The following is an 18,895-nucleotide window of genomic DNA, read 5'->3' as shown; positions in this document are numbered from 1 at the left end:
TTTATAAGCATATTTGTGAGCCTGCCTCTTTGTTATTAAATTCAATATAATTTCAGATTTTTCTATAACTTTTCTTCTGGTTAACTTAGAAAGTGAGCTATTATTGTTACAGGTTAGTTTTCTAAACTACAAAAAAGCAACTGTTAGGGATGCTCAAATATGAAAAATTGGACTGATATTGATATCTGATAGTAACATCGGTATTATGCCAGATTTACCAATATTTCATTTTACTTTTTTTTTTTATCCGATTACTCGATTAATCGTAAGAATAATCGATAGATTACTCGATTACTAAAATATTCGTTTACAACAGCCCTAATTTTTACACACGGTTTGATGTGGCCCTGAAAACAGAATAAACTTCACATAAGACTCGCACAATGTGGGAAGAGAATTCAGTCTTTTATTGGTTGAAACCAAAACAACAACAATAGGATTCTTGGTATAGAACATGTTTGCAGCTCTGAATGTTCAAGCCCACTCCTGGAGATCCTGCAACTTTTAGATGCATCCCTTCTCCAGCCAGTGTTGCCAGATTGGGCGAGTTTCTCCTCAGTTGAGCTGATTTTTTTCAGAGGTTTGAAAAAAGGGCGGGTTGTTAAAATTTGGGCTGCTTTTCACAACATGTGGTGAGTTTTTAGGAAGTGCTGATAGGAAAGTCCAATTCAAATGCTGTGTTCTTGTACTCGTTTTATCTATAACATATTCCTGCAGGGAGAAAAAAGGAGTAAATCTGCAAGAAAAAAAACTCAGAACTTTACATTAATCTGAGAAATTTCTAGAAAAAACTTAGAAATTTCAGAGTTTCAAAAGTTGAAAATGTTTGACTTTTGAACAACGCAATTGTAAGAATCTGTCGAACATGACATCATCGATTAATAGTCATTGGTTAATAAAGTGTCACTATGTTCCACTGTGTTCAGTTCAAGCCCTGTATTTGGGCTGGAAACTGTCAGTCAGATTTAACAACCCGTCTCCAACACACCTGAACCACATGAATGTCTCGTCACCAAGCCTCTGCAGGATGAACTGCTGATGAAGGAACTCAGGTGTGTTGGAGAAATGATTCCATAAACCTGGGATTGGGCTGCTCTAGTTTAAGGTAAACTGTTTCTACTTAACTTTATGGCAGATTTCACTTCACAGTGTTCCATGAAAGGTCTTCTCATCCTGTTTGTTTGAACTGTGACTCCTTTGAATGTTTTTGGTTTTAGACTAAATTCACACAGCAGACAAATGCGTCCCATATCCGACGTTTTCAAGGCAGTTTGGACAACATGATTCTGATCTTTTCACCTCCAGAAAATCCGATTCGTTGTACTAAATCTGACATGTATCTGAAAGTTTTCAAAGCTTAAAGGGCATGTCTCATTTTATTCTATTTGTATGCATAATTCTGCACCAGAAGAAGCCACATGTGGTAAATGGGGACATAAACCATGTTTGAAGCATCGTTTGTTTTTTCTTGGCTTCCTTTGTCTTATGATCTTGTGACACTTGTCTCTTCTGAATGCTCAACAGCTTTAAAATCAATCCACATTTGGGGGCATCCATTATTCCTTACGAAAACTGGTACATAATGTAATGCAATGCACTTAAATTGAAGAAGTTTTATTCATGTTTTACGCCTGGTGCCAAACGGTGTTGAGCTGAATGTAATGCAGTGAAACGTGATTCCTTAGTACAGTAACATGAGAGAGAATGGATGTTTAGAAAAAAATCCTTTTTTTAACTGGGACAGACAAAGGCTGAACAGGTGGATCCTCAAAATAAATATTTAAAAAATAAATTTGGCATTTTATTCACAATATAGAAAGAAAGAAACCACATAAATTTCATGCTGTTAAATTTAGACTTGTTGGACCCTGCATGTATTTACAGACTTTTAAAAACCGTCTTTTTGACCAATCTGCTGACTGTTTCTGACTTTAAGAGGAAATGAAAGTCTCACTAAAAGGATCCATTGTCCCATTTTATCAGCAACATGTTGTTGTTTAACAGCCTTCATGTGAATCCCCTCACGCTGATTAAAAGCAGCGCCGTATTCATGCTTTTTCTGCCTCTTTGCTCGTCTTTCTCATCTGTTTATCGTGCGTTTAGCGAAGCTGTACCTGCCAGGCTGACTGATGCCCACGTGCTGCACGCTCTGCAGCTGAACACAAATGAACATAATACACAAGCTAACCAGGGCGAGACCTTGTTTGTTCTCATGAGTGATTACACAAAGGTGTACATTTTGCATATCAAAACCCTTGGATAAACATTCTTGATTGTGCAATCATTGTAAATCCTTTAAACACCTTTTTTTTAAATCTACCATTTATTGATAATTTCTGCCTTAAATGCATATCTGAAGTTTTCCTGCTAGCTTTGACAAATTGATAAAGATCTTTATTTCTGTTTTTTTTGTGTTTCTAAATGTGAAAACATTGGCTGTGGGAGTCTATCTGCAGTAGCTGTGAGTGGATTCCCGTCAAGCTCTGATGATTATTGAGGCCTCAGTGAACATCAGTGGCATCTGGAGAAGATGAATGTCGTGTTTCAGTACATATCCCCTGATAAACTCTGATTTCAGCCACCATGATGTTTTTAGAGGATAATTACGTTCTTGTACCAGTTACGCTTTCAACCGCCAGCCCATCCTGTTACGTTTGTTCTCGTTTGAAGATGTTCACCCGTTCGTGTCAGAAGGTTTTAAAGTTTATTTAAGATGTTCCTGATCTGACTGGAAATGTTTTTTTATTTCATATCTGAATGGAGGAGGGAGAAAAGTTCATAAATATTTCCATAGTTCATTCACGGTCCTGTTGTTCATCCATCTGTCCGTCCAGTCAGTCTGTCCTTCGGTTTGTCCATCCAGTATTTGTCCTTTGTATGAAAAAGGTAAAAATATCCAAGGGAGAGAGAAATGAATTTGAATTGCAAATTGAATTTTGGAGAGCATAAACTGAAAAATGTGTAGGAAGTTTAACCTTTTTGTTTTTCTTTGGTTTAAGTTTTAAATAAATCACTATGAGTGTTAATTATTGGGTTTATTCACCACTGTTTTTCCTTGTCTTCCTGTCTAACAGGATGCGAACTACTGGCTGCAGGTCCACCGACTGGAGCACGGCGACGGCGGGATCCTCGACCTGGACGACGTGCTTTGTGACGTGGCTGACGACAAAGACAGAGTGAGTTGATAACCTGATGGGTTTTATACACTTGTGCCTCTTTTTGTCTGAGACATTAGCGCCGTTGTTTACATTGATCAGTGAAACGGTTTCGGCTGTAAATCCTGGACCCTTTGAACTCGTCATCCTGACGTCCCGGCTAAGTTTGGCTCCTCTGTTCCTCTCATCGTCTTTGGAAGTGCTCAGAGTGTGAACCTGACATCAGAGAAGCGAACCGCGATTTATCGCTCAGAGGTCACGGGGTCAAATTCTGTTATCTGAAACAAAACGTGGACGGTGGCTGAGAGCAGAAGCTGTTGTAACATGGGGTCAGAGGTTAGACTTGCTGAGAAATGTATTTGCTTGTTTTTGTTTTTGTAATGCAAACCGGACATTGAAACGGTGTGGGTGTGATTTTCTGTGATGGTTTACTGAACGTGCTGAAAACTTGAGAATCAACGGATTTATTTTAAGGTTTATGGAGGTCTGGGCTCTTTGTTGTTACGATTTTGACTCATATCGGTTATCTAAACTACTCAGTTTGTTTATAATATGCATATATCTGCAATAAAACGTGCAAAGAAGAACTGAGAGCCGGCTGATATTCAAAAGATTTATTAGATTCACTGACCTGCCTTGTTGGCAGCATTGAAGCGTCACTCTTTGGTTGGTGAGTGATTTGGTTTTCTGTCTAAATGTTTGGATTATTTTCATCCGGCACTGAAATGATCAGAAACGCAGAATAATCTGATCTCCCCTTACAAGAAAATGCATACAAAATGAAGAAAAATTAGAAAAATCAAACAAAAAACCAACAAAATAACAAAACCCTGCACAACTGTGTGAAATCAAGCTAATGTTGCATAACACAAGAACTTATATTAGTGTATTTAAATATGATTTAATTTCTTATCCAATTTTCCAGACAAAAACCCACAATGAAAGAAAAGACACATCCGCTCAAACACACTAATATATAACTTATGAATGTGAGTTAAAAATGTTTTAATCTGGACCCAGCGCAGCGTTTAACCCCTTCCTGCATGCATCACTTTATATGGCTGCGCTGCATGAGGTGCGTTCAAGTGCAATGGGAAATGCTCACTTCAAACAGGAACTAGTAAAATAAAACAAACACATTTACATGACAAGTAATGGGTGATTTGGTGAAATTCAGGCTTGGGGCAGTGGTGTCCAAACGTTTTGCACAGGGGCCAAAATCCCCAAGTTTAAAGTATTCAGGGCCACAAATGGCCCCCAGGCCGCACTTTGGACACCCCTGACTTAAAGACACATTTAACCTGTTACACTAGCGTGGAGAAGCCATCAGCTACTAAAAGCTGCTTCCTGGAAACCTCAGCACCACTAACTATGTGATTTAGGTGAATATGTGTGAAACATTTTTTGGGCCTGCTGGTGCCATTTTGGCCCTGTTAAAGTCCAGTTTGATGCCCTTGAGGGGTGAAGATGAGCTGTATTTATTTTGATGTCGGCCTCGTCTCTCCATTGATCCGGGCTGACGTAGACCTGGAGCGAGATGAGACGGAGGAACATAAAACATGCGTGAGGGTGTCTGCCCCTCTGAACATGACTGGTGGTCTCCTGGCGACTCGGCTCTGATATTCCTCTGGAGCTTTTTAAAGGCTGGAAGGAATGTCTGGCTCTTCACACTGGGACACATTTATAAGCTCACGCTGGAATCTTCAGAGTGTAATATCCAGAAGCTTTCTGGTGCTTTCGCTTTGTGATCGAGGCCCCTGCAGCCCAGTCATGTCTGCAATTATCAGCTTTTATACGGATTCAGAAAGTGTGACGTCTGCCAGGAAAAGCGGCAGCTCGTCCTCAGACTTGTTGATTATTTTCCCATATGCCCTTCCTCCCTCACTCACCGTTTCCTTCCCTTTCCATCTTCTTCTTATAAAATGAGACCAGTTTCTTTTTTATTGATAAATGACCTTTATTAGCTCTGCTCTCTGAGAATTTAATGGGAAATACTTCATTTATCTTGGCTGCCAGTTTGAGACTGAATGTTTCTTTATTGTTCAAACTGGAAAACAATCAGTCCAGTTTTGAGTTGAACTGGTTGAACTCTGTTTCCAGTATCTGTCCTGCGTATCATATCTGAACTCTGATGCTTTTCAGTATTTGGTCGATATTTAAAATGTTAAGCTGAAAAAAGTCACATGACTGTTGCACGTTTTGTGTCCAGATGTTTATTTAAGGTAAAGACAGATGTCGCACTGTCTGGGCAAAACTGGAAAGTAAATCTGAGTTTAGAAAACGTCTGTTTTCACTTTCTATTCCTTATACGTTGTCTGAAACTTTCTTCTTCTCTTTCTTGTATTTCTTCCTCTTAACTTTCTGTCTTTCAACCTTTGCTTCCTCCTTCATCCCTTCTTTAGATGTTCCCTTCTTTTCTTTCTTTTTGCTGAAGTTCCTTGTGCTCTTTCTCTCATTTTAGTCTTTTCCTTTGTTCTTCCTTCTTTTTTCTTCCTCTTTCATTCATTCATTCTTCCTTCAGGCTCTATCTTTGTATTTGTTGCATTTTGTCTTTAAATGTTCTTTTCTCAAAACGACTCCAGTCTGGAAGACTCTGATTTTTTTTCTTTTCCATTAAAATGTCTTTGAACTAAAAAGCAAAGTCACATCTGGACCTAAAAACAAAAAAAAAGTTCAGTATTAGTTGCTTTGCGCAGGATTGCTCACACTGTCCACAAATTACACGGAGACACGGAGATCCTCGACAGAAACTCGAGCTGCCCAACCCGGCGTGATGGAAACGCCACATTTCTGTGTTTATGCGTCGACCACGGAGGGTTTTAGGCTCTCTGCGTGCATTATTCTTAAAATAATTAGATTTTCTCATTTTAATAATCCAACACAGACGTTCTAGCTGAAAGTCAGCATCCAGTTTTCTGCAGATTTTGAGTTTTTGTTATGAAGGCCACCTCAGATAGTTGATTTTTGTGTTTGTTGCTGATCCCAGCCCTTTCTTGGTATGAGCTGAATATAGAGCAGCCTGCCTGCGCTTCAGACAGGCGGAGTGACGGTCGGGACGCGGCCAGGAGGTTAAATAAACCCAGAGGAGTTTCCCCAAGCGGCCGCTTCGATGCTCCGTTTACGGCAGAGCCGGCTCCCAGGCTGCCAGGCGCTCCATGCTCCGTTTTAAACTGTCTCAGAGTAAACGGACTGACTTCAAGGTGCTGAAGTGATAAAATAATGAGCCTGGTAATTGGAGGGCGTCATAATTGAGAACATGTGGATGAAAGAAAGGCTGACTCACCACAAAAGAAGAGTTTCTCTACAGTTATTGACCTGGTGTTTGTTTCTGTATTGATTTTTCTAAGTGCTTAGACGATAAGATGCAGTGAAAGAAATCCCACCGGGCCTCCTGAGCTGGAGGTGCTGACTGGATATTTTTCTGAATAAATACTTAGTTGACCTGTGGTGCTTCCTTGAACAGGTTAGGACATGTCTGTGGGCGAAGCATAACATGTTCGTTATATTTCATCATTCATTGATAATGATTGATATTTTAGTCTGATCAGTTCTGTACCTTTAGCTGGCTTGGGGATCTTGTCTCTTCAAATCCAGATAAGCTGCTGCTGGCCACACCTCTCCAAATCTCACGATGAAACAGATGCACAATTATACAGCTGTACATCTTTGAAAAGCATTAGTAGAGCCTCATGTACATCCAACAAGAAGGCGGCAAGTTGTTTCTGGGTAGTGAGTCGACAAAACACTTGTCATTTCCAGCAGCCATTGTACAGCAGTAAAACCAAACATGCTGGAACTCAGCTGTGGTTGCTAGGTAACAGGCAGTGCCTGCTAATTTGTGACGTTATATTCCGTAGGGTTTTTGAAAAGACTCATTTTCCACCAAAAAACATTAACTTGCACAAAGATCCCACAAGTCTGAACCAGAAGTGATCTGCGCCACTGAACCGCCATCTTGGTAGGTAATCGCAGCCAGAGCACAGACAAACCAATAAAGATGGAATACTCAAAAACTGTAATTAAGTAGTTGTAATGTACTTCTGTTGTTTATAAGTCAGATATGAATGAAGTGAGAGCTAGTTCTAAGTTTGTGGCTTGTTTATTGTTGTCATAGCAACTCCATAGCAACTGTTATGACAATTAGTTTCCGATACCTACCAAGATGGCTGTCCCAGAAGTGATGTCACATGAGAACTATGTATTGCCACAAAGTGACTGGATGTTTTTTAAAGTGTTTGTGCTGTTTTTAGGTGCAGCAGGAACCCAAATGGAAGTACAAAACCATGAAAAATATGAATTTTGCATAACGCGTTCCTTTAAATACTTATATTTTGGACAATCTGGACAACATTTGGCACCGTTTCATATAAACTTGGTAGTTTTGCTGTTCTGGCGCCTGATTCCTCGCCGTTACCCGGTAAAACTAACCGAAGCGTTGTCTGTCACGTCGCCTGAAAGCCATCTAGCGAGATGGAGACCATAGATAGAGCTGCTGTGACGGGACTGCGGCCTGGACCGGTGCCTGAGTGGAGCTGCTCCAACAACAGCATTGCTGGGATGGATGAGAGGTCAGCCAGAGCATGTGTGGTGGTTTAAAGGGTGAACCAGAACAGCCTCTTGTGTTTGGAAGACATTCCTGGGGTCCAGGTTGACGCGCTGCTCCGATGATGGAACAGTTTCCACGTGGTTTCCGGTTTGCAAACAGAAATAAGTATGATTTCCTGAGAATTTTCTCTTACCAGGAAATTCCTCCAAGACATCCCAGCGAATAAAAGGTGAATAATGCAGGATGTGATTCATGATAAAACTCAGAAAGCCTGATGACTTCCTGTCTTATCTTTCATCGTAACGCTGAGAGTTGAGCGTCTCCGTTTCATCGAACCGACCCCTCCTCCAGTCTCACTCCAGAGGCAGGGCGGCTGATGACCTCATTTCTTCCACACTGGCCCTCCTCTTCTTCCTCGTCCTCTCTTTCCCCTCCTAATGAGAACCGGATGGTTTTTATACCAGATTCAGCTGGATGGAAGAGGTGTTTTAGGAAGTCCCTCATTAAGGGACCCATACTGACCAAAATGGGTGAAAGTTAGGTGATAATTAAAATTTTGCAAATAGGGCTGAAACGATTAATCAGATTAACCATGAGTAATCAGTTATGTTTGTTACATTTTCAGCTGCTGCGGTTTGCTTTCACACTGCATTGAGCCAAATGAACTAAAAATAATTGAAAAGCCTGTTCCCCTCCTGGCCTCTGGGGGCGCTGCAACAAGAAACAGTGAAGGAAATGACGCAATCTCTGAAGAAGACACTGAACACAACTTCCTTCTGCACAAAATGGAAACAAAAATGGAGCAGCGTCAGATTTTAGTGCTTGTAGGATTTTACTCTAGATTTGGTTGCATTTACCCAGCATGCCCTGCACCGTAGTCCACTTCCTGCTTTTGGTTTGCCACTGTGAACGCAGCCTTGAAGTGAATAACTTGGCAGCATGATCGGAAAAGCAGACAAATATTTTAGGAAGGTGAACAGAAAAAGCTGGAGATGCCATTAAAATGTGTGTTTGCAGTGCAGGGAGTATTTTTATAAAATACTTTATCAATCCCAAAGGAACGTTAAATTATTTTTAGTCCAGTAGTGTGTTCCCTGTCCAGAATGGGTGGTTTCAGAGAGCAGAGGCCTTTCTGACATTCTTGTTTTTCTCCCCATTTGTAAAACAAGTATTTGTCACCTTGACTGAAGGAAACATGAACTAATCGGTGCTTTAAAACGTGATGCAGAGGAAGTCCATCTGTCAGCAAAGCCTGCACCACTTCACCTTATCTGAAGGGCCTTTTAACCAGGCAGAAACCGTCTAGCAGCTTCAGGTTACGGCTTGTCCTGTGTCTGTGTTCAGATTGATTTCATAATTGCCTCACGTCAACCTATGGTTTAACATCTAGAAAGAAGCAGCCGCAAGTTTAAACGCATGTAGCAAAAAATGCTTTGGAAGCTGCTGAAACCTGGAGACGTTTCTGCTGGTCGTGTTCCAACCTCCAGCCTTTTGTTCTGCAAACAGTGACTCTGCCCACCCACCTGATGGCTGAAAGCTGCTTCCTCTGGTCTGAACTGCAACCGTACCAACGTTTACCTAGAAAGTTCAGACATTTTTATTCATAACATGAAGCAGCAACTCCACTTATTATAAGAAAACTAGACAGAAATGTATTTATTACAATGAAATGTCCTCAGTTGGTGTTGAAGTGAACCTTTACTGCCACTTCAGCTGACAGGAAATTATTATTTTAAGTCCAACAATAATAAAACTACTTGATCCCAGTTTAACTTGTTTTCTTGTATTTTGCTGTTATCTCCAGATTAGCGCTGTTCGGTTTTGATTTGTTGTTTTGCAGATTTCTGTTCATCCTTTTTGGCATTAATATATTTTGTATGACGGGGAGCAGCTGTTTAGCATCTCTGAACTTTGACCCCAAATGAAAACGATAGATTTTTTGTGGAGAGACCAACAACAGTTTCCAGGTTTTTCTATCATTTGAACCAAACCTACAAAGTTTTACAGCAGATAATACGACTGAGGCCTTAAATATATAAAATTGCACCTTTTCTAAAGTCCAAGCTGCTTTGTGAAGTGGTTACTCAGGCACTCGGGCAGCCTCAGCAATTTCGCCTTAGATAATTGTCACCCACACAGCCTGAGTCATGATTACGACGTTGTTTGCCTGTGTGTGTCGTACATGCCTAAACTTTGTGCAAGCCAAGTCCCTCAGGATAATTGCAGGTTTTTATTTCAATTATCTTAACAAGTCTGCTTCCTCGTTCCACGATTGCTTCAAGGCTTCTTCTCCTAAAACTCCCATCCTGAATGGGTCATCGAACCAACATGTTTTATCTCCGGAACACCTTGGATCGAGGAAAAAACAGATTTTAGAGGGATGAAGTCAACGACTCCAAAAATTACAATGTTCCAGGATTTGAAGGCATTTAAAAACTGATAACTTGTGGACACATCTGCCTTTTAGTGATTAAAGTTAAAGGAATCCTGTGTTTTTTGTGAATTGTTTGCATTGTCACAATATATGATAATGAGGAGCGAAATCTCGTTTGAGAAACTGAAGAGCAGATGCTGGGTTTTCTGGATGTGTGTGCTTTGTCTTAATTATGCAGAGGAAGGTGTCAGGAGAAGACAAAGCCTTTGTATGTGGAGCCAACAGGACTGTCAGGATTACAACAGATATCTGTGTGTGTGTGTCGGCTGTAATGAGATTAGGACTCCCCCTTCTATCCTCTGCCTATTCTTCTCTTATCTTTTCTTCATCCGTCTTATCTGCACACCCTTCACCCCTTGTTGGATCAGATGTTTTGGTTCAGGCTGTAAAATACGTTTTTCTTACAAACATCTCTGTAATTTGAGGTTATTTGAGGCTTTAATATGTGTTGCAGTCGCAGGTTTGCAGCTTTGATTCAACAGTAGTCCTCATGTTGCCCCCTGTCGCTATGATGCTAAAGAAAAGCTGATACCACAGGCTTGGTCTTCCCTCTAGTGGTGGCGTTCTGTAACTGCAGGTGTCTTTATGTGGTTTACCTTTTCTTATATGATTTATGGACTTTAACGGATGTGGTGGTGCAGATGTTTGCTTCCGTTTATCAGGGTTTAATATGTATTGTGTATATTCAATAGAATATTATAGGGTTTTATTTATATTTGCTTGGAAAATATGATGAACGTTTCTTTACGAGTCCTTTAGTGATAAAAAATATATTTTCAGAATGTTTTTATGAAAATGTAATATTACAAATATTTTTTATAAATTTTTTTAAAGTTTGTGACCCTTTGTAGAGAATTTTCTCTCCAATGACATTCCAAAACTGAACGACAGGATTCAAACGCAACGTTTTGGATAAAGAAAAGAGGAAAAGTAAAAAAAAAAATGTTTTGCTTGAAATAGAGATGTTTTAGTATGACAACACTGAATCTTATGGGGTTAAATAACCAAATTATTTTTCCTTTTTCCCTCCCAAAATAAAGAAAAATAAACATCAGTTTTTAAAAGCACTTAATGAGGGTTTGGCTGGTGTTTTGAATTCTTGGTGAGATCTTGAAGTTCTCACTCTGTTTCTACTTCAACCTCAAGCTGTTTTAGTTTGTCATGTGTGTTGATCTAGTAACAGGAGAAACGGATGAATCTGGACTGTTGATGGAACAGTTCTGGTTCTGGTCTGGCTGATTGATTCAAACCTGATGCTGAAAATAATCTGTCAGTGTTAGTCACATTTAAGACACCAGGGGGCGCCAGAGGACGATTTTATTTAAATCAATTAACTCAAGTTTGTTTGATTTTACTCTAATTTTCTGAATTTGTGGGTTATTAATGTTTGTGTTTGTTAATTTACACAAATCAGTTTTCTGAAGCAACCTATTATGTCTCTAATAATAGGCTGCTTCAACTTTTACTGGTTAAAAATAAACCAAAGATTGATTATTAAGTTTAGGACAAAAGTTAGAAAAGTTGTATTTTGCTGATTAAGATCTTTGCTGAAACAAGCTTGTTTATTTCCCCTGGAATGGTTCCATGTTTGTGGATTTAGCAGCAGAGTTGGGGGGCCTAGGTTACGACAATAAAATGCCAGTTTATTATCTGATGTAATAAACTGCACAGGGTGAAAGTGTTGAGAAAGCACAAAGACTGGAGGAAGCCGCTAATTAGAGCACTGGTAGAGCACTACCAGTAAATTTGGACTGATTTAAAAAAAGAAAAAGAAGCAAAGCTGATAAAATTAAAAAGTTGGTCTTTGAAAAGTAAAAATATAATGCATAACTGAAGAAAATTTAAATCTGGAGAGAAATGTTGGACTCTGGGCATTTCAACCTGCAAAAGAAAATCTGAAAATGAGTCAAAAACTACTGATTTTTACATCTAAGAAAGTAAAACTGGAGGGAGAGCTCTGAGAATCTGAACCTGGAGAACAAAACCAGACTGGGAATTTTGGAAATTTAAGACTGAGAAAGTAAAACTGTAGGGTAAATGTGAACCCAGAAAACAAAACCAGACCAAGAACTTTGGACACTTACAATTGAAAAAGTAAAACTAGATGAAAAATTCAGAAAATGTGACCCTGGAAAACAAAACCAGGCTGAGAATTCTGGACATTTCAGTCAGAAAAAGTGAAATCTGAAGTGAAAAGTCCGGAAATTTGAACCTGGAAGACAAAACCAGACCGACAACTGCAAGCATTTCAGTCTGAGAAAGGAAAATTAGAGGTAAAAACTTTAGAAATTTGAGTCTGGATTGGATTTTGGTTTGAAACATCTGGAGAAATACTTTATGTACAACAAATGCATCCAATTATCTCTTAATCCATTTAAATTTCTCTCGTCAGTGGGTGAAATTTTAAAGTACTGCAATTTGCTTTGACCAAACCTACTTCATCTTTGTAGTTTCATCTTAACAGAAAAAAACAAATAAAAAGCCAAACTTCTGCTTTGTTTGAATAAACCGAAGGAGTTCTGGACATATTGCAGGACCAGCCAGCTTTGGTGTGTGAGAACCGCCTGTTTGGGTTTGGTACTGGTGCATTGTGGGTCTGCTTCGTCTCTTATTTAACAAAGGCTGACATAGATGTTAAACAGACTGGATCTGCTGCCTCACAATTCAATTTACTGAGGTTTTCCTCATCTAAACGCTCCTGGATTCATCCTCCTCCTCCACCACCAGGGGGCAGTGTGGATCCGAGTGTAGAAGCACTTAATGCTGAGAAGTTTGACATGAACCTGCTGCTTAGAGGGGTCCAGAAGAGGAGGATGAGGAGGATGAAGCTGGACTCTTAATAAGGCTCCAAGGCCTTACATCACACCCCGCTGGGGGCTTCCTGTCTGCTGGGAATGTGTTTAACGTTCAGCTGCTTTTACAGTATCTGTGAGCATCAGCCTGACAGGAAGAAGCTCGTATTCTGTGTTACGGTCCAGTGGTGGGTGGGGGGCAGACGCAAGCAGAATACATTCAATAACTTTTATATGAGCAGTAAAATACGATTTACACACATAAAACTTTAACATTTTTTATAAATTCCTCCGTAGGTTTTACTTCCTACTTCAGGAAGTGACACGGATCTGATCGGCGAACAAACAGGATGTTGTGCTGAAATCAGTGCAGTCACTTCCTGTAACTGTTGGTGCATGGGAATAAATCAAAGTCGGAAAATAAACCGTAATTTATTACTGTAATTTACGATAAGACAGGCATTTACGGATTAATAAGCAAACTTTGTTTGATAATTTATTTGGGGCTTTACAAATGATTAATTTATAAAAAATGATGACCAGCACCACAGTGCACTGCAGACGTTCTCTTAGCGTTAGGTTTCGACTCGACTCATCAACTCCCTGACCTCCAAGAAAAAGATCCATTGTCATCGATCCACCACATGATGTGGCCACCTAAAATCTCATGTTTATCATCATTATTCTATAAAAAAAACATGCTATGGCTTCACTGTTATCAGCTTTCTTTATTTGAAGTTTTTTATATAACGGTAAAGTACACTTACTTGTAAGCAGAGGTTAGGGAGCACAGCTAAATCCGTCTCTTAAAAACATTTTTATCTGCCTACTTTATAGTTTAAATACTTAAATAAACCGTCTTAGCACTACAGCAGATACTAATACCTACAGACTTTATTTTCACTAATCAACACCAATTAAAATAAGTGGCACTCCTGGATTGGCTGCTTTGCAAACACCAGCCATAAACGCGTCAACGATCATTGCACCCTGCATGGTTTGGCTTTCTTGTTATGGAAGCACTGATGAGGTATAAATCACTTTCCAAACTGCAGTTTTATATATGGAAAAATCCACAAACATACAAATATTCCATTAATAATCTGGAATCAGAGTCCAAGGAATCTTAGTTTTCTGCTTCTGTAGGAGCAGAAAACCTTCCTGGGTTTAGTTGGAGCAGGACTGTCAGATGTGATTGACTGCCCTGATATCCTGCCATTCACTCATTCATGCATTCATTCATTGACTGGCTCTGACCCGTCAGGATAAGGCCGGCCACCTCTCTGCACTCAGCACATGTTCAAGCCATTACCTCTAATCTGCAAGGGCCAAGCCGGCGCTGGCTGGCGCGCGGAAGTGTGTCTTCCTCCTCGGCGTTAAAATCTCAGGAACCCTTCTCCTGTTTTTCAAACGAGCGGATTCTTGACTCGTGGCCAGTCGCTCCGCTTTCTGACTCTATCAGATCCCAGCCAAACACCGAAGCCGAGCGGTGAGACATCCTGTTATCGGCTGATGCATGAAGTGACTAAAGAGCGAGGATGTGAGGTGTTTGGGAAAGAGGCACTTCCGTTGAGAAGGTCAACTCCGGCCTTAAAGACGCAACGCTGTGGCTGCGTTCGCACAGCAGGCCTTCACACTCAACACCAATTTTTAGCTGAAATCTGATTGTATTTGTGTAGTTGTTCATACTGCTAATTAACTCGACTGCAATGAGACTTTTGTGTAAATGTTTTACGTCCCCAAAAGCGACCCGGATGCACAGAAGAAGCAGCAGCACTTATAGAACTATTTATAATAAATGGATTTGTTTATGAATTGACTTTAAAGTTTAGAGAGATTGAACAGTATCGTCACAAGATGATGTCAAACTAATGAAAAGAAAGCACAACTAATGGCGATGACTACAACTCCTGTCTGTTTGGATGAGGAGTCGGAACCAAGTTTGGCCGGATTTTAATGTGATGCACTTCTGGGTTCCCATTAACCGTAAAACTTCACAAACTGCCATATTTTCTTTAAGCAAACTTATTTTCAGAAATTCAATTTAAAAAAAAAAAAAAGTCAAGTTCTTCACAAAAAAAACTGTTGTCCTAGGATGAATGGTGGGTTTTTCAGCCGCATTGAAATGGATATATTTAGCAAAACTACAATGGAAACGTCATTTTCACATCACACAAGTCACATGATCAACAGCTGGATGTTACTACTGGCAGAAACGACAAAAAAGACGACAGTAGCGTGAGGATGACTGCTTGTTTTTTTTTCTACAGACGATGTGCGGCTGGCTGAATCAGGCCTCTGACAGCATAAATGTTTTGTCTCATTCAAACGTGTTGGACTACAGTTTCCCTAAAATGTTGCATACATAGCCGCTTCCATGACGCCTGAATAAGACGCCAGGGTCTCCTCTGATTGGCTGGTAGATGATGAGCGATGACACCGTCGCTAATTTACGAGTAAATCTCATGTAGCTGTTTACATCCATCATGCCATGTTCTGTAAAGACTTATCACGTGAACAAACGTATTCATGTGATTTTAATTTCATTTATTCAATGCAAAATTTAGTTTTTTCATCATTAGCAACAAGGATTTGTTGCTGCATTTCCATGTGAAATGGGAATGCAGCTACTGACTTCTCTCATAATCTCATAATTATAATTTTCAGTCATTGCTTCCTGATTAGTTTTTTTCCGATGCAGAATGATGTCAAAACAGTCGGACAAAATTCAATAAGACTGTTCAAACTTCAAACACATTGAAACTATTGGATTCGCTGTTTTTAATCCTGAGACATGACGTTTACTTTTGAATTGACCATATTTGCTGTGAGATCCTTCTCGGTATGACATTTGAAAAGAGAAAGCGCGAGAGTCAGGTTTTATTGGAAATGCTGAAAAGTCCCAGCGCCGCAGACAGTGGCGCTGGAAAATCTTCTCATAATTACTGAAAAAAATAGTTTGCAATTTTCCTAAGCCGCTATTGGTTGTGGTTCCTAAAAGATTTCCAGATGTATCCCTGCGTAGGGTTTTACTTCTGGAAAAAAAATGAAATGAGACGAGGGAATCATTTGATTCTCCAAACTGAAAGCTGAATCTGTTCAGCAAAGTGTTGAGCAACCTTCAAACTGCTCGGCTTTATTTCCTCACGGCTCCCAAAACACATTTTCAAACACAGAATGTTTGGTTGTCATAACAGAGATGCTGCTGAACACGACGACGACGATGATGATGATGGTGATGATGCAAGCAGCAGAGACGCTGATAAGTCTGACGATGAAGAAAGACCTTCATCTCTCTCCATCGTCAGACTCTGCTGCTGCACCAGCAGCAGCTGCTGCTGGTGCTGGTGCAGCTGCTGCTGGTGCTGCTGCAGCTGCTGCTGGTGCTGCTGGTGCTGGTGCTGGTGCTGCTGCTGCTGGTGCTGCTGCTGCTGGTGCTGCTGCTGCTGGTGCTGCTGCTGCTGCAGCAGGTCCTCGGAGATCTTCCGCCCAGCAGGGAGCAGCACAGTGTTTTTATCAGGCTCACATCCCTCCTTGCCGTCTCCCTCAGCTTGGAGGAAAAATGCTAATTTCACCATCTACGGAGAGCAGAGTGTATCTTTAATCACTTTGCTCTCGCTGCATTTGCATAAAACACTCAGAATAAGTGATAACATTTAAAATGTCGTCTTTTTGATGAAAATTTGGTTTCATTTGTCACAAAGCTGCTACATGTCGCATTGGCACTGAATTTACATTCATTTTAGCCTGATTGCATTAGAGAGGAAGCAGCTTCCTGATTCTGATGCTCTGAAGCAGAATATCATGAGAACAGAGGAGACCGGGCCGGGCCGGCGCCAGAACCCGACCAGAATTAAAGTACAGATGAAGAACGAGAGGAAAACTCCTCACTTTTCACAGCATCAGCTCATATTTCTGTTTTTAAAAGATTAGAAGTTATTTAACTTTTTCATTTTAATTTAAATCAGAGCATTGAATTTCTTACATTCATCCATCCACCATCCCTCCCTCCCTCCCTCCGTATATCCGTCCCTCTGTCCATCCCCCCCTCCCTCTCTTAGTTTGTTTTCCAGAGTGTTAGTTCAGATGCGATTCTTTGCCCCATCTGAATCCCTCCAGGTCTCTGTTAATCCGTCTTTAAGCAGTTTTATTCTTATCATCTCGTTCTCGGCCCAGAGTTTGATGAGAATCACAGTGATGTGAAGGACGGCCTCAGTGCCGCCGCCGCCGCCATGTTTTTGCAGCTTTAACCCGCCGCCGCCGCAGGCTGCTGCTGTACAGACTTGGCGGCAGAAATGGCTGCGGCGTCCCCGGGGTTTGGTGTAAATGAGATTTGCTGGGGGGATGATTGGGTCTGAGGCGGGCCTGCAGATGGACCTTTATGAAATAACCTCTGCAATCTCAGACAGAGCAGCAGGGGAGAGTGCAGACACACATGAGGCCAGTGATGCACCTAAATGAGAAAAGGTGTGTGGCCGCCCAGCGACAGAAAGTAGGCCGGGCTGTAATTGGCACATGGTCTCCTGTCTGACTTTATTTAACATTAACTGCAGAGTGGAAGATAAAGGATGAACTTTCTTCTGCTCGGCTTGAGAAGTCTGAAACTTATTTGATAATGAGTTATTAAAAAAGAGCAACTCACAAAGAAGTTCAAAACTTAGAATATGTGACCTCAGCCTCTTATCTGAACTTTCTGTGCCAACATTTGAACAGTGAAGGAAAATAAATCGCTTTATAAAGCAGTAGGGTGAGAAATATCGACCTAAAATCTGTTCCTGGTATTTAGTATTTGTTGTGATAACATTATAGATATTTATAACTTCTTTGCCACACTTAGAAAACATACAGTTTTTGAAATTAGCTTCACCATTGACGCAAAAAGTCAACGATGAAGCTAATTAACTCCTACACACAGTAACTGCATCTAGTCATATTTTTGAATTTGTTGATGCTTTTATACAACCAGCAGTGCAGAAAATGGTAAAAACAATGGACTAAACAGAAACTTTGAGTTTTTTTAAACATCATTTCTAATTTATCATTGTTGTGATGAATCACAGTTCTTGTAAGAAAATTTTCACAATTTTGATAAATTCCCATCCCAGTCAGGCAGATATACGTAGTTAAGTTTGTATGAGCTGGTTAAAATTTAAATTTTGTTTAAATTTAAAGCATGGCTATGAAAGGGAGTTATGGTCACCAAAAAAAAAAAAAATCTATCCAATATCATAATTTTGACTTTAATCTCAAAATTCAACTTTAATCTCAAAATTCCAATTTTAATCTGAATTTTCTTTATCCTCAGAATTTTGACAGAATTCTGTTTTTTCTTGTTTAAACTGTTTATGCACAATTAAACAAACCTTATCCTAAAACTCAAATCTACTAAACAGCTTTGGGACAGGTTTTCTGTGTGTACAAGTTTCAATTAAATTCAGTTCAAATTCAAAAATACTTTAATGATCCCAAAGGGGAATTAAATGAAAACCTACAAATGCTCCTGTTATGCATATTATTCTCACAATGTAATTGACACACCACTGGAAACTTTTGGCTAATTTATTTGTGTTTGATTGGCAGAATTTTGAGATTAAATTCGGGTTTTGGGTTTCGGAAAAATGGCCGCTTTCTGCGCGTTTAAAGGGAGACGTTTCTCTCCACTGTCACCAGGTGCTTGCTCAGGATGACTCGATGCAATCAGCTCTGCTGGTACCGAGTGCATCCGGGTCAGAATACGACTAACACCACGACCGTATAATGAACTGGACCGATTCCAATCTGGACTGAATTGGATTCCATGTTATTAGACATGGATTGTCTCAAAGTGCCTGCAGAAAACATTTGTTGTGAATTGGTTCTGTATGACGGTGAAAAGCTTCGTTTTCTGGCTGCCTCAGTAAGCTTAGCTGTCAGCGATGCACTTACACTGACAGATAACCGTCATTATTGAAGCCATAAACATCCAATG

At 40.2% G+C, this 18,895-nt stretch overlaps 1 protein-coding gene across 6 annotated transcripts in view; it reads left to right on the top strand.

Moving 5' to 3' along the window:
- The window catches only part of LOC106929164 (partitioning defective 3 homolog), a 254,421-nt gene that overhangs the window by 41,901 nt on the left and 193,625 nt on the right, over positions 1–18,895 (top strand). For all 6 annotated transcript variants that reach the window (XM_088014942.1, XM_088014938.1, XM_088014939.1 and 3 more), the window contains exon 2: positions 3,075–3,176. In XM_088014942.1, coding sequence (XP_087871068.1) covers positions 3,075–3,176 — 102 coding nt within the window. The remainder of the gene's footprint in view (positions 1–3,074; positions 3,177–18,895) is intronic.

The sequence above is a fragment of the Poecilia mexicana genome, unplaced genomic scaffold, assembly GCF_051168715.1.
Source record: "Poecilia mexicana isolate PSO_F unplaced genomic scaffold, ASM5116871v1 scaffold_17, whole genome shotgun sequence".
In the NCBI taxonomy this organism is placed as follows: domain Eukaryota; kingdom Metazoa; phylum Chordata; class Actinopteri; order Cyprinodontiformes; family Poeciliidae; genus Poecilia; species Poecilia mexicana.
This window is presented reverse-complemented; position numbering and strand designations above follow the sequence as displayed.